Source organism: Seriola lalandi, unplaced genomic scaffold (assembly GCF_002814215.2).
Source record: "Seriola lalandi dorsalis isolate HSWRI2012SDOR001 ecotype SW California unplaced genomic scaffold, Sedor1 jcf7180002054861, whole genome shotgun sequence".
Classification (NCBI taxonomy): Eukaryota; Metazoa; Chordata; class Actinopteri; order Carangiformes; family Carangidae; genus Seriola; species Seriola lalandi.
Window position 1 is genome coordinate 1,258,348 of NW_019525414.1, and position 15,043 is coordinate 1,273,390.

Consider the following 15,043-nt stretch of genomic DNA (forward strand, 5'->3'; position numbering starts at 1 on the left):
CCACACACACACACACACACACACACACACACACACATACAGGGTGGTGTTAAGGAGAATGCTGCAAGTCATCCCGAAACCCAACAGGATCATCTACTTAAGGAGACATTAAGAGTCTGAGGGTGAGCGAGATACAAATTTCATCATCTGACCAAGATTCAGCATCAATCCACAGGCTGCCCAGTATCTGAGACTGCACAGACGGTCTGTACTACAAGTGGGAGAGCAGTAAGCACAACAAGAGCACACCAGGGACTGAGAGACAGCAACACAGACCAGGACCTGCAGAACCACTACATCCATATGTTGTGGACCTGATGAGGTAGACTTCCCACTAGTATTACATAATTGAGGTTGTGAGTTATGCATCCTGCAGCGCCGTCACTGTTTTGATTGTGGGCAACGGACGGACACATATTTGTATTTTGTATGTATTTAGATATATATATATTTATTATATTATTCTTTATTATTTGAACTGTTCACATGTGCACAAACGCACAATCTGAAGTCCTTCTGAAAAACTGAGTGTCCAATGTCTCACTTTTCATTGGCCTGGTCGATAATAGGATTCAATTATCACCATTTTATGGGGATAAATGTGTTTCCACAGCTGGGCGACTGTGCTGCTTGCCAAGGAGCTGTGAAGCAGGAGTTGAAACACGCCCCCTAACTGCTGAGCACAGTACCACATGACACGGCCTCTGATGTTGTCTGGACCAAGTGCTGTGCTTTCTTTGGTCGTCTTGAGTAGTGATGCCCCAATTGATCGGCCGCCAATCATAATCAGCCGATTTTCATTAAAAATACATAATCAGTAAATCACCGTTCACCTCGAAACAGTTCACCTGTGGTTAACACTCTGGTGTCTGTGTCACAGAAGCACTGTGTGCTGTGTAGTGTAGCCCCACCTCCCAGTGACAGGCCGGCTGAGGGCAGAATCTCGGGCTTTGAGTAAGGAGATGGTTGCCTCCAGCTGGGTTTTTTAACGATTTGTCAGCTGAGCAGTGATTAAAATCACCTTGATTGAATTTGTCTAATGTTCTCTTGATATGTGCTGTGGCTGCATTAGCTCTGAGGTGGATGTAAACCAGAATGAAACCGAGGGAATTCCCTGGGGAGATAGAAGGGGTGAAGAGTTGGATGCCAGTGGTGCACAGTTCCTCTGTAACCGTTGAGCACCAGCGTGTGTTTACATAGAGACACACACCACCGCCATGTTGTTTTCCTGTGAGCTCATTATCTTGGTCAAGTCTTAGGGGGCACATAGCCATCTGTGCAGTATGTCATTGTCATTGTTCTTATTTAACCACATTTCAGTGGATGCAAGAAAGGAGGCAGTCATTAACCACATACATGTGATTAATGTTGGCTTGTAGTTTGTCTGTTTTATTGCGGAGGGAGCGCACATTAGCCAAGATGACTGAGGGGAGCGGTCGTTGTTTACTCTTGTTTAAGTGTGGCTTTAATCCCACCCTTTCTCTTTCCCCTTCTAGTTACCTTCTTTTTGCTGTGAGAAGAATCCTCTTGGTTGGAGGAGTTCTTGTGTAGTATTTCCTCTGGAAACATGTCTGTGGTAATGGTTTGGGGGATGAAGTCTTAGCTGCAGCAATAAGTCTCTGGAGTATGTGATTTGCAGGCCATTGGGGAGATTGTGTCCATTAGCTGAGACAAATTCCAAAAATGCTAAACTGCAGAAATATCAGTGCCCACAAGAGTCTTGTGCTATCAATGGCGCTGGTCAATATTCCCAAAAACTACAGTGTATTGTAATCCAGCAGTGAGTGACCACGATTAGCCACACGAGAAGCTACCCAGAACAAGTTTTTATCATGTATTCTAGTGTGTGTGTGTGTGTGTGTGTGTGTATGTGTGCGTGTTTGGAATGTGTCTGTTTACACATACGCCTGACTGTAGTACGTATAGAAACACATGCAAGTCAGCAGAGAACTGGGTCGGCCCAGAAGTTCAGGGCTTCATATAGAGCTCATCATACTAAAACCAATTCAAACTAGAACACTTCAAGAGAAATGGAGGAACTTGAGACAAAGTGTCTGAATACTTCTGTCAATGTTATATTTCAGTTTTTACTTTTTAATACATTTACAGAAATTCAGTTCTGTTTGTCATTATGAAGTACAGAGTGTAGACTGATTTAAATTATTTCTACACAACAACATGTGAATAAAGTCATGGTCTGCAGACTTTCTGAATGACCTGCATACACAGAGTGTAGGCCCAACCTTTGACCCGAGCTACCTGCAGTATGTTCTATACAGTTTGAAGACACTCACGCTGTGGTTGACAAAGTGGGAGATGTTGCCGAGATGAGCAGCATCCACTGTATACACGTCCTCCACGTAGTCCAGGTCAAACAGGTATGTAGAGCCTTGGCGGTCGTATATGTGACCCCTCCTCTCTGCTTCATCTGTTGTGATGATCTGGAGGAAACCAGACAGGATGGACAGAACCAGTGCTGCGATGCAACATGTCATTTTCAATAAAACACAAACATGACCATTACTTAAAAAACTCAAAGAGACATGTATGATTTTCCTAATAGTTTCAATATCAGTACACACAAGCTCAGCCACAAACAATTTTCTGTTTTTAAGATTCTTTTTGGCATTTTTGCTTCATTAAATAAAGTAGAGAGAAGACGGGGAAGCGAGAGGGGCATTCAGCAAAGGGATCAGGCTGGATTCAAAATCAGGATGCTGAGGTTAAGGCCTCAGCCACAAACAATTGTATACATTTTCAAAACCTGTTGAGCACAGCAGATAAAAGAACAAGTAGAGGTGGCAGCAGAAACAGCCCTAAATTTATAAAGTGGAAAAAAAATAGAACTCACTATTGAATCTAAGTCCAGTCCACACTACTACGTTTTCATTTTAAAACGCATCTGTTTCTACCTTTCCTCCTCCATCCACTACTCCAGTTTTCGAGCCATGAAAACAGACTTTTGGAAACTGTCAGCCCCATTTAATTTTGAAAACTCAGGGGTTTTGTTTTACTTTGAAAAATCTGGGGTTGTGTTTTATTTTGAAAACTCTGACCTTTGGAAATGATGACAGAGACCCCCACGGTCTCTCCTGATTAGCTCTCATCAGCCTGGACACCAGCAGTGAATACAACATGATAATGAATTACAGTGTTACTGACCTTGTTGTCTTTGCTAGCAGCTGTTGTTCATTTACAATCACTTGCACATGCTCAGTGCAGGCGATTGCTCAGGTATATGTGTTTTCAGGTAGGATATTCTGGAAGCAGATGGTTTTAATTCGAAAGCTACGTTTTAAAATGAAATGTAGTCATGTGGACAGTCTTTTTTAAAACTTTTTCAAAATGTTCTAAAATTCTGTTTTCTCTTTGTCATTATGAGGGATTGAGTGTAGATTGATGAGGGAGAAAGGGTCTGAAGACTTTCTAAATGAATTGTAAAACACAGGCTATTTTTCAATGCTAGCCAAAATGAATCATCACAAGCCTTACTGCAGCGCTGTGTCATCTAGTTTCAGCAGTAAGCCTGTTTCTCACGTGAGGCGTTTGGTTCTCAGCAAAAAAAGACGGAAAAGATTTAATGATGTCATACTGACATACAAACATCACATGACAATGACACCTTTCACTAAAGTTTCAATGACACAGATGTTACTTTTGACCATTTCAGCAATGACATGTTATGAAAGGAGAAAGTGTCTTTGATGATTAGAAAGACACTTTACACAAACAGACTTTCCTGATGATGAAAGTCTTGGACCAGGTCTTACCTCTCCTACGTACTCCATGACGAATGTGTTCTTCTTGATATGCTGCAGGGTGCGGACACCCCATCCCCTGCCATTCTCCGTCTTAAAGATGCACAGGTCAAACTGGATGCCCTTCTGCACCACTCTGTTGGGACAATCAAGGCCACAGTTGCATCGAGAGTTGCACTCGTAAATGGGCTGTCCCGCCCGGATCCGAACCTGCCCCCTATTGTTGTAGGCCATACGGTGAAAGGAGGCCCCGGGGCAGCACCCATTCACTGGCTCGTCTAAACAGTTCTTACATTCACAGCCAACAGCCATCTCATCCAACACTATGCCCTGGCCTACTTTGTAGTTGTTGATGTAGGTGAAGTTTTTTGGGGGGCCCTCGAGGTCCACTTCATTCATGACAAAAATGCGACCTGGGTGGTTGCGAGTGTGGTTCAAATGGGCCTCCCAGCGCTGCAGACACTGACGGAGTTTGGCTTTCTGGATGAGGACTGAGGTCAACTCCTTATCAAGCTTTTTAGGGATGCAGCGTCTCTTGTGGCGCCTCAGCTCCTGATCAAGGTCCAGGTGGAACTGCTTCATCAGTTTGGGGCATCTGAGGTTCCTCTTGGGTTCCCATGTGTTGTCCGACTCGGGGAACCCCCTCCACTTCACCAAGTAGAACTCCTCCTCCTGAAACACACAACTTGAATTAGGAGGAGACATCATTTACTATGTCAACACTGACCAGACTTTAAGGTTTAAGGTTTGATTTATGTCTGTACTGGACTAATTCACTTTTTCTCATTATATAATAAATTCTCAGCATCTGGTCTTTCTTTGCCTGTTAGTCTCATAGTCTTAAACCTCAGCAGCAAAAAGTCTCCACCCATGAATACCAGTTACAGCTCTGTCAACCTGCAGAGTAACAAGACTACAGGAGACTTCAGACTGTAGCAGCAGGTGGTTTATAATTGTCTTAGGCCTGGGGAAAGCAATGTCGATAAAACTGAACATTTTATGGAAAATTAAATACACAACAATCCAGGGTTCTTCAGCAAAATATGAAAAACATCCACTCTCATCATAAAGTAGCCCGACTCCTGCTTGACCTACAATGAGCTGGAATGATCTGCAATGACCCGCATAGCTCACAATGGTCTAATACAAGCAGAAATATTACAGTGATTATCACCATAGTATATACAGTCTGGAAAATAGTGTATTGTCTCAGAGGATGTTAAGACTGTTATTTGGAACAATGTGAAATTGTTATAAAAAAACACAGCATTGGGTTTGATAAAAAGCATATAGTGGGTTTTCAATACATTCTGACTGTGTTTATCTCTGTGCAGCCATTTTGATTTGTGTGCGTCACAATGAAACAGAGAGTCTGTGTAGTAAGTGTTTCAGTTTCACTTTCCTGTTGTTCAAATATTATTTGTTGTGTTGTATTCAAACTGGCTCTTAACTAACAGATAGTTTTGGGTTGAAATGGCTTGGAAGTTAACATGTAATCTTAATGCGCCCCTTATTAAAAAGTCTCCTAAGTATTCCTGGGATATTACATGTCAAAGAAATGTACCAATATTCAACATCTTACACAGGCAAAAGAAAAACACTTGTTCATTATAATGATTTAATAGAACAGCTGTACAATAGCATATCAATGCAAACTTTTACCCTTCAGATACTTTGACTTTAGACAAAAGGTCTCTAAGGGACAACAGATAAGACTCGTGTAGAACTGTTGTGTACTTATAAACATGGCTTGAAAGATGCTTAAGCCACTTCCCACTAATGAGTTGGAAGTTTATTTGTTTATAAAAACAAATGTGTTGGAGAATGTGTGCACCTGTAGACAACTGTGACCCAGGTCGGTCAAACATTAATCAGACTGTATACTCACTTTGTCGTAAACACTTGTGTGTATGTATGTATGTGGTGTGTATGCCAGCAATTATTCTATACACACCTCTCCATTTTAAAAGACACAGGTCAACCCAAATCTGAACTGTTTACACCTGTGATTTATTACTGTTGCTTAGAGTCCACAGGTCTGCCCTATCAACCACATTAACTCGTGAACTGAGTATCATCACATATGGAAATCAAAGACTGTATCAAATAGAACTGGAGAACAGTGCGATGATAAACATATCTTTTTTACAACATCTTTAAATCATGTCCATTTTCCACTGAGGGCAATTTGAATTAGTTTTTGATGAGTTTTTGGAGCAAAAAGTGCAGAGAGCACATTGGAGCTGCACCTCCTCCAGTCAGCTCCTCCATCATGTCATCACCTCCTGCCCAGATATCTAGTGTGAGAATCACACTTAGTTCATATGGAGTATCTGTTTGGACTGCGCTCTTACTTATCTATAAGGTGCTATACGGAAGTACATTAATTTGAAAGTTCAGTTGCTGCTGACCAGCTAGCCCAGTCTCATCCCGCCTCGTGTTGCTCCCCGCTTCTTGTCCCATTACCGGATTCCAACTCCACCGTCTTGGACAGCAGCAACTGAACTTTTAAGATTAAATATCTAAATACATCACATTTTAATGCCATGATCTGTATGATTCATCTGAAAAGTAGATCATGTGTGCCTGTGTCCTCACCAGTCCAGACGCTGCAGTGTGCAGCAGCTCAGACCATTTACAATAGAAGGCCTGAGCATTAATTTCTTTTTCTTCTCAAATTACAAAAAGTACCGATAAGAGAACTGTTAAAGCACTGGATCGATAAGTGGTATCGATAAAAGTAGTAGTACCTTTAAAATCAAATTTTTGGCAAAGGCACATTGACTTACCGTATAGATCCTTGTCTACAGTTTAATTAATGAGGCCACAGAAATGATTTTTTGCACACGACAGAGCAGGATAAGACAGCAAAGAGGCATTAACAAGAACTAGAAGAACCAGTTTCCAGCCTCAGTCTCATTTCTGAATGATACCGTGGTTTTAGCTAGAATAACTAACCAGCTGCTACATTCATATCATTACCTTCAACTGACTCCATGTTTTTCAGTCCTCACCAGAATAATAGAACCTCAGGTACGTCTACAGTGTACTGGCTATGTACTGTGTACTTCCTAATACTTCCACCACAGGTGAGTAGAGCTGTAAACAGTCATGTGTTTTTCAGTGACACTTTACCTTACTCTTCTTGTAGTCACAGAGGAACTCCACCTCATACTCATTGGCGTTGGCTCTGTTCACTCCGAGCTCTTTACAGTGAAGCCTCTCTCTGCGACACAGGGCCTCCAGCTCCTCCCAAGACATCTTACAGGGCACACTGCAATCTGACACAGCAACTTGCTTTGACTGAGTTAGCATCAAATGCAATGAGGCTACAGCAAGCTCCACTTTAAAGACATTAAATTTACACTGTCTGGATGCATGGCTGATTTCAGCGTTTTATCTCAATAAAAAAAATATTTTCAATCTGATAATTTCACTTCCTACCACACACACAGCAGCATTGAGACAGTACGTTACCAGCACAAAGCTTACTCGGTTAAGTGGTGCACAGTACATTTGTGTAAACCAAAAGAAAACTACTTGCTCTCTTAACTCCAAATTAAAAATTAGTGTTTAATATGTAGCATCTCCTGATGAAAATGTCCTCTCCTGAGGAAACCAAGGCAAGAACCAGTATTATGAGTAGATCTGTCACATAAATACCCCTCATAGAAACATAAGTGAAGACTACTGAGAGTCAATATTGCTGTTATTTAGTTATTAATACTAGTAATGACATCAACTCCTTCCCACAGCTGACACAAATGTGACAGACTTAGAGTCAACTGTAGCTAGTTTATATTTACACTGCTTCTGTACTGTAGCTTTTAACTTCAATAGTTTTGTCATCTAAACCTGTTACTGTTATTATTACTTATAACATTATTACACCTGTAGGTATCACTGTTATTATCACAATAACAATGCTTGTATATATCAGTATACACAGCTATTCCTGCTCTCTCCCCCTCCCTTCTCTGTCTATTCTCTCCCTCATTTGTCTTTAAACGTTTCGTGGCTCTGCATGGCGCGAGGGGCTTGTCGGATAGTTTTGCCCGCTAAACCTTCGCAGCCTGCTGCTGTGCACAGACTGCAGTAGACCTTCACTAACTGCTTCATTTCTGCTTCCTACGGCAGACTGAACTCTTCTCCTCAGCTTTAATCAGTCACTGAATCACACGCGGTGAGTTTGGTCATTAAAGAGCCTCGGTTAAACTGCACCAGGAGCTAACGACACTTCCGACAACTAACTTAGCTTCACCATGATACACAACCCACCGCGGTCTTAACGCTGTGTGACCTGAACGACAGGAGAGCGCGGATATTTGATGTCTTTAAAGTGACTGTACCGAGACTAATCCGAATAACAATAGTAAATAGACGTACAATGTCGTATAAAGTCATATATAGACCTCTTGAATTACCTTTCAAATTTTCCGCCATGTTTCTGCACAGCCGCCAAAATAGGAGAATCTACACTGGTGGGAGGATCGTGCTGCAGAACACACTGAAGCGGCTGCTGATTGGATGAGCGTCACTTATCGACCCTCTCATTGGCTCAGGGGGGTCGGCCGGAAGACAATAGATATCGTGCAGAGCGGGTCCTATTCACCAAGAAGTTACGCAGCTCCGTACTAACGTCAGTACGACCATTGTTTCACCGACACACCACACCACAGAAGTGGTTAAAGATTGCCGAAGACCTGGTTCACGTCCTTCATCGTGATCAACAAATCCTCTACAAACGCCTCAGTACTAATGCCGGACAACACAAGTTAATGTGTTAATGAGTCACAAGGAAGTGCAATGATAGAGACTAGACTGTAACTAGCCACGTTACCCACGTACTGTGCTTAGGTAGCTACGTTTTAAAGTACTCCTTGTCTGGCCCTGATTGGACAATAAAACATTACACAGTCACCCTACTGTCCAAAATATTTCATAGTTTCTCACATCTTTTCATCTTTAGACTTTGTCTAGAATGAGTGGCTACAGTAAAATTCTATACATAATTATACACTATTAACATGTCTCAAAGTACTTGACCTTTTCCTGTGAATATGATATTAAATTTTAGGTTGTGAAATAAAAATCAAAAGTATATTTCTTAAAAGTTCTCTGTCCTCACTGAAATGATTACACAGGAAAATTGCTGAATCATATGGAAGAGTAATGCCTTCACTTAAAAGAAAAGATTAACAAGATAATTATCTCATTAATTCACAAAAAAAGGATCTTTTTCTGTTTCATTTAAGAAAAAAATTCTCAGAATTTTGAGTTAATTATGTTGTTAATTCAGTGAACGCATTATGCTTCAATAGAATCATTTCCTCCTCTGTCCCTCAGATCAGCCAGTTTCAGTAAATGAGTCAAACTCACATTGTGGTTGTTCTTTCTGTTTCTGTTGTCGTTAGCTCAACAAATACAACATGTGATCATAAATATAACCTGACAACCAAGTGGGATACAAGTGATGGCTGACGTCAGCAGGTGAACATGATTGTTCGGGGAAATGCACATATTTTTAAACATAAACATATTTTCATTCACACTAAAACAGGGGGACAACATTTTCAGATTCAATAACCTGGAAGCTTTTTGAAAAAGCTTCTGGATTTGAAAAATGTGGCTGGAGGGTGGAAGAAGTTGTCCAAGTTCAAAGAGAGAAGCAGCCACGTTCTCACTGGTGAGGGCAAATATAAAATGTAAATTCATCTATTCTCTGTCCTGAGAGAAGACCACGTGTGATTTGCACAACAGATGTGTGTGTGTGCTGCAGCAAATATAGATGTTAAAGACAGAACTGTTATCTATTATTATTATTATAACACTTCAGTCCAAAGCTCTGTGTGTAAATGTGGTACGATCCAAGCCCCTGGAGATGAGTGCTGCAGTGTTCAACAGCTGCAAAACAATTAACATATAAAATACATCTGGAAGTTTACAAGTGAGAAGCAGCAACATTTCTCCTGTTGTTTACATTGATGAACATTTTCTGCAGTGTTAAAATGTGAGCTAAAGGGAGGTTCCAGTGGCTCAGCTGGTGGAGCACATAACAAGGCTCAGTCTTTTCTACAGTGGCCCCAGGTTCAGATCCAGTCTGGGCCCTTGGCAGCAGTGAGGATGCTGGTCCTGGTTTATGTAGTGTTTTGTTTGTTGGTCAAACCACAGTGACATCCTTACAGTCCTGATAGTTGATATCAGCTCTGACAGTGATGTGGGTCAGCTCTACACCTGGGTCCTCTGCAGACCTGGGCTCCACTGGATGTGGTCTGCCTGGCTGCTGACCTCGGGCCTGAGGGAAGGGGAAACCATCAAGAGGAGCGTGCTCTATCCTGCACAGACTGTCTTCGCTGTAGCTTGGATTGGAAGTGCTGACGAGGCGGCGGCCAGGCCGAGCGTCCTCTGAGAACACACCACGGTTCTGATGCACAGTCTGAACATCATCTGTCTGAATGCCTTTGTCCATCTGCCACACACCGATGGGCCCCTCCACCTCCTCCACCATGCTCGGTTCCACCTTACGGAAAGTGTGGCGGGCGTACAGGCCAATGCAGAACATCTCCACAATCACACAGTAGTGGTAGATCACTGAGATGGGACAGAGAACACAGCACATAGGTCAGTGATTATCACTGCGATCACATGAGAAGATCAGTGTACTGAAACACAGACATTTCATTAATAAAGCAAACAGCATCATTTGTTTTCATTCATATAGAATTAGCTTCGGCTGAGTGATTAAAGATGCCACCATCTCTTAGAAAACATAACAGTTTAGTACCTGAGGATTTGATGATGGCGGAAGAGGATTAGGGCTACGTGAATTTTATTTTATTTTTTCAAATTCTGACTTTTTTCTCAGAATTAGAAAAAAAAAAAAAATTATGACTTTTTAAAGTCAGAATGCTAAAAAGTCTGTCTTCTAAAAAGTCTTCCGTAGATGATCTTGTTCCACTTTATAAACCTGAAACTTTAAGTTTCATTTACTTCCCAGAGTAAAAAAAAAATGTTCTTCATTCTGTGCCTGTTCCCACAGAGGTTAATATGAGCTGCTGTGTGAATGCAGGTGTGTGTGTCCATAAAGGTGTGCGACCTTTTAATTGGTACTTTACACATATGTTTATATACTATATACATATATAGATTTTTTATCATCTTTTTAATCTGCTCTACACGCTTTATCATCAGCAGATGCTGGGGTTATCATGTGACCTGCTGGTTGTTTAAAGATGGTCTCAGATGTTCATATAAAGGGCCTCTGCAATCTTTGTCCAGCTGATGAAGACCATGGGACACAGTTGAAAGCCAGTAAGTGTCTTTCTGAAACTAGAATGTGAGGTCGATAGAACACCTGGGAAAGGCCAGATACTGAACTACAGATGGAGAGGTTGGGTTGAAGCCAGATGTGCTGTGACTTACACTGGGACCTGGCCAGGACGGAGAAGGGTGGTGTGCAGGGGATCACCTCCAGAGCACCCATGGTCTCTAAAATGCCGCTCTGCAGGCCACACAGCACCAACACCACAATGATGCAGATGAACTTGGCTCTCAGTCCATATCCAGGTAGAGCTCTCTTAGTGGCTTTGTAAAAGAGGAGGTGGCCATAGAAAGACACGAAGGTGGACACACATATGATGCCATTCACATACAGGTTAGGGTTGACTGGATCCCCCTGGAAAACAAGAAGATTGTAGCCACTGATTTTATCTTTCAACTTATCTGAGGATGTTTGGAGGAAGGTAACCTGAACCCTGACCTCCAGAGGTCATCTGTCATACTGAGTAGTAAATTATGAGTGCTCAAGCCTGACTGAATCATGATTTTTGTCTGATATGAGTTTCACATGTTTTTGGATGTTGAATTTTGATGACTTGTTAGATTATGTAATTGATCTCATTTGCTTTCGATCAGTTTGAGTGTTTTGATGTGAATAAATGTGACCAGTGATATAAGACACGAGGAGCTCTCAGCCCCTTTGATTTAGTCAATGTGCTCTCAGGGGGAAAGGGTGGAGACCCCTGATGTACATGGATATCAGTGACATCAGAGGAGGACAGACAAACAGTGGTTATAGAGGTTGGAGGGATGGTCGCCTGAAGAGTTCATGGTAAGCAGGTGAATTCGGTTGTTGTCAGTTTCAATGAGCCATGTAGCTTCAGTGAAACTCCAGCTGACATGTTCTCCTTCTGCCCTCATGTTCTCATCCTGCCCTCATGTTCTCATCCTGCCCTCATGTTCTCCTTCTGCCCTCATGTTCTCCTCCAGCAGACATTTTCTCCTCCTGCCTTCATGTTCTCCTCCTGCCCTCATGTTCTCCTCCTGCCCTCATGTTCTCCTCCTGCCCTATTTCTATGATCTACTCATACAGAGCTGAACACCTTCTGTTAGACAGCTGGCCAATCACTATATGTGACTGTTAAACAGCCTTCTTCCTGACGGTTTCCCTTCCTGACTTTTTTCTTCCTGACTGTTTTTTCTTCCTGACCCTTTCAGTCTTGTTCATGGAAACATCTTTTTCACTAGTCAATAAAGGAGAAGAGAAACAAGCAGGTTGTTGTGGTTCTTTCATCATGTGGTTTTACTTTCACAGTTTGGTAACTTCTGATATTTTGACAATGTTTTAAATATTGATTCAGTTCACCTTCATCCCTCCATTATGAGTCACATGACAGCACAGTCCTTAACACATGGTGCTCAGGTCGAGCTCAGGGCCAGGTCTGAGTAAATGACTCACATCACCGTAGGCGTAGCGCTCGTCTGTCCACAGTACCAGAGTGACGAAGAACAGGATGCTGCGGACCACAGAGAGCTGCAGCACGGCCGCCATCATCCAGCCACGGCTGCTGCTGCATAACAGAGGAGAAGCTTCAGCGTCCACACACCACAGACCACCACAGACTTCACACACATATAATATCAATATATATGTAATATATATAATATAATATCAGATTCAACCTGAAAACACAACCTGTACACCTCTGCTTCATGTTGATACTGTCACCCTCTGTAAACTAGTCCATGTAGGTGCATAACTGTCTACACTGTGCTGCTGCCTGACACAGACAGGTGGCCAACCTGCCAACATCACAACTTACAGCACTCTGGAGATGCAGTACCCATGACGTCCACTAGATGTTATCTCCAAAAAATCTTTTTGAATCTATTCAAAACACTAGAAAAAGTGCAGTTTGTGAGTCTCATGTTAGTGTGGTGTGTACAGGTGTGCACCTGTTGATGGCCACCATTGGGAGACAGCAGCAGCAGCAGCAGCATGGGAAAGGGTCTGGAGACACCTGCTGTCCAGACAGAGCGGACAACATACGAGCTTTCCCTCCAAAGAAGTCTGTGATCAGCCCCATGAACTTCAGCAAGGTCACAGAGTGATACCTGCACACACGCACACACACAATGTGGAGACCAGTGTAGACGTGACGGTGTGTCAGTACAAGGTTCATATGAGGATGGTTCACTCACAGAGAAGCGATGAAGTTACACAGCGAGGAGGAACGTGGCACATACAGCGCTATCAGGGAGGTGAAGGCAAACACCTGAAACAACAGTCACACACTGAGACACATGGAACCAGGACTCAGTCAACACTGTAGAGTCCCAGAGCAGGAGTGTGTGTGTGTCTGTGTTACCGGGTACATTCCTAGGATCCATAAGTAGAGGCATTTCTGTCTGGACGAGGGGACGTGACGCAGAAAGAAGCCCACCTCCTCCAGAAACACCCCCAGCATGATAACAGCCAGGCCCGCCGGGATGAGGAAGAGCCATAGGTCATCCTCAATGGCTGAGAGAAGACAGTCACACAGTATGATCAACACACACTGTCACACTGTGGGGGGTCGACTGTATTCACCAGGGGCCAGTTTCACAGACATATCTCAGACTGGTCTGTATACATATACATACATACACACACATATTTATATATATATATATATATGTGTGTATTTTGTTTGGCTCATAGATCAGTCTAATGTTAGTCAGACTGTTTCACTATAATAAAGACTGACTCATTTTAAGACAAAAACAGTAGACACCTTACCCCCAGACTAACTCAGGCCTAAGAAGACCAATTTTACCATGATAACAATCAATCACCTGTGCCGACCAGTAGCACCCAACAACAAAAAACAGGAAAACATGGAACTCCAGGAAAATTGTTTTTAGAGACCTTAGTAGTTCTGGATTATAGTTTTAAAAAAAGCTGCTGCATTTATATGTGTGTAAAACTGTGTGTATTTAAAAGCCTGACAGTAGATGATCTGAGAGCTGGTGAAGGATTATAAAACCACAGAGTCTGCAGTGTGAGTCCCAAACCGTGAAGAACTTTAAAAACATGTACAAGAACCTTAAGATCTGTTCTAAAAGACACTGTGAGTCAGTGAAGCTGAAACCAGGTGATGTGATCTCACTTCCTGGTTTTAGTTTAGAGTCCAGCAGTTAACTTCTGAATAAACTGGAGTCTTTCCGTTGACAGCTTCAAAAGAAAAGTAAAACTTCAATAATCAGATTTTTGAAATAAAAGCATTAAAAATTTCTTCAGCATCTTTATGCATCAGGGACGGGCAGACTTTGGTGATAAAAAACTTCTTTATGTGTGAGTAAAGTTCGATTCAGAGTCTAAAATAATGTTAACAGAAAAACACACAGGTTCAAAATTGAAAGAATATTTGTATATTGTTGATTATATTGAGCTGCTGGATGAGCAGAGACCTTTACTTACCACTGAAGATCTGTGAGGACAGAGGGATCTCAGGCCTGATCCAGCTACAGTTGGCCCCTTTTCCAGGTCTCATTGTGATGCTGCGCTGCTCTGTGTCCACCTGATGGACAGGAACACATTAGTCAGTCAGCGAGAAGAGGTGAATGAACAGCACCACATGAAGCCGCCATGTCCCTGGATCAGACGATCCTCAGACTTTGGTCCTGTGGTTTCCGTGTTGGTCGGAGCCACGGAGATATTAATGATTGACTAGATAGGTGAGAGGAGTGGGGTCCAAGTCCATTCGAGGAGGCCAGGAATCCATCTCATTAAAACACACACACAGAAGAAATAAGATGTTTATGCAGCGTGGGTAACATCATTACATTTACACCTGATCACTTTATTAGGAACACCTGCTTGACACTGGATAGTTCCTCAGTTCTTCATGGATCCTCGAGATGTTGAAACCTTCCTCTGAGACTCTGCTCCAAGTTGACATTTCATTATCTCCTGTTCTACCACATCCAGAGGTTCTACTTGATCCAGGTCTAGATTCAAAGACTGT

At 42.3% G+C, this 15,043-nt stretch overlaps 2 protein-coding genes across 4 annotated transcripts in view; both read right to left on the reverse strand.

The window, feature by feature from the left end:
* The window catches only part of LOC111670830 (histone-lysine N-methyltransferase SUV39H1), an 11,131-nt gene extending 2,778 nt beyond the window's left edge, over positions 1-8,353 (reverse strand). The window contains exons 1-4 of one of the 2 annotated variants that reach the window (XM_023427742.2): positions 8,183-8,353; positions 6,894-7,039; positions 3,771-4,430; positions 2,295-2,441 (exon numbers count right to left, since the gene is read on the reverse strand). In XM_023427742.2, coding sequence (XP_023283510.1) covers positions 2,295-2,441; positions 3,771-4,430; positions 6,894-7,039; positions 8,183-8,201 — 972 coding nt within the window. In that variant the 5' untranslated portion in view covers positions 8,202-8,353. The remainder of the gene's footprint in view (positions 1-2,294; positions 2,442-3,770; positions 4,431-6,893; positions 7,040-8,182) is intronic. The other variant, XM_023427741.2, reaches the window with a different exon arrangement.
* A 785-nt stretch (positions 8,354-9,138) lies between these two features.
* LOC111670608 (organic solute transporter subunit alpha) lies at positions 9,139-14,992 on the reverse strand. Of its 2 annotated transcripts, none has more exons than XM_087179626.1 (7): positions 14,497-14,992; positions 13,406-13,557; positions 13,239-13,312; positions 12,993-13,151; positions 12,496-12,604; positions 11,181-11,433; positions 9,139-10,349 (listed from the first exon to the last, which is right to left on the reverse strand). In XM_087179626.1, exons 1-7 carry the CDS (start codon positions 14,567-14,569, stop codon positions 9,919-9,921), a joined length of 1,251 nt encoding a protein of 416 aa, XP_087035752.1. In that variant the 5' UTR covers positions 14,570-14,992; the 3' UTR covers positions 9,139-9,918. The 2 variants fall into 2 exon arrangements, with proteins under 2 accessions (XP_087035752.1, XP_023283158.1); XM_023427390.2 differs by having other exon boundaries at positions 12,496-12,607; positions 14,497-14,988.
* Positions 14,993-15,043: the final 51 nt, after the last annotated feature.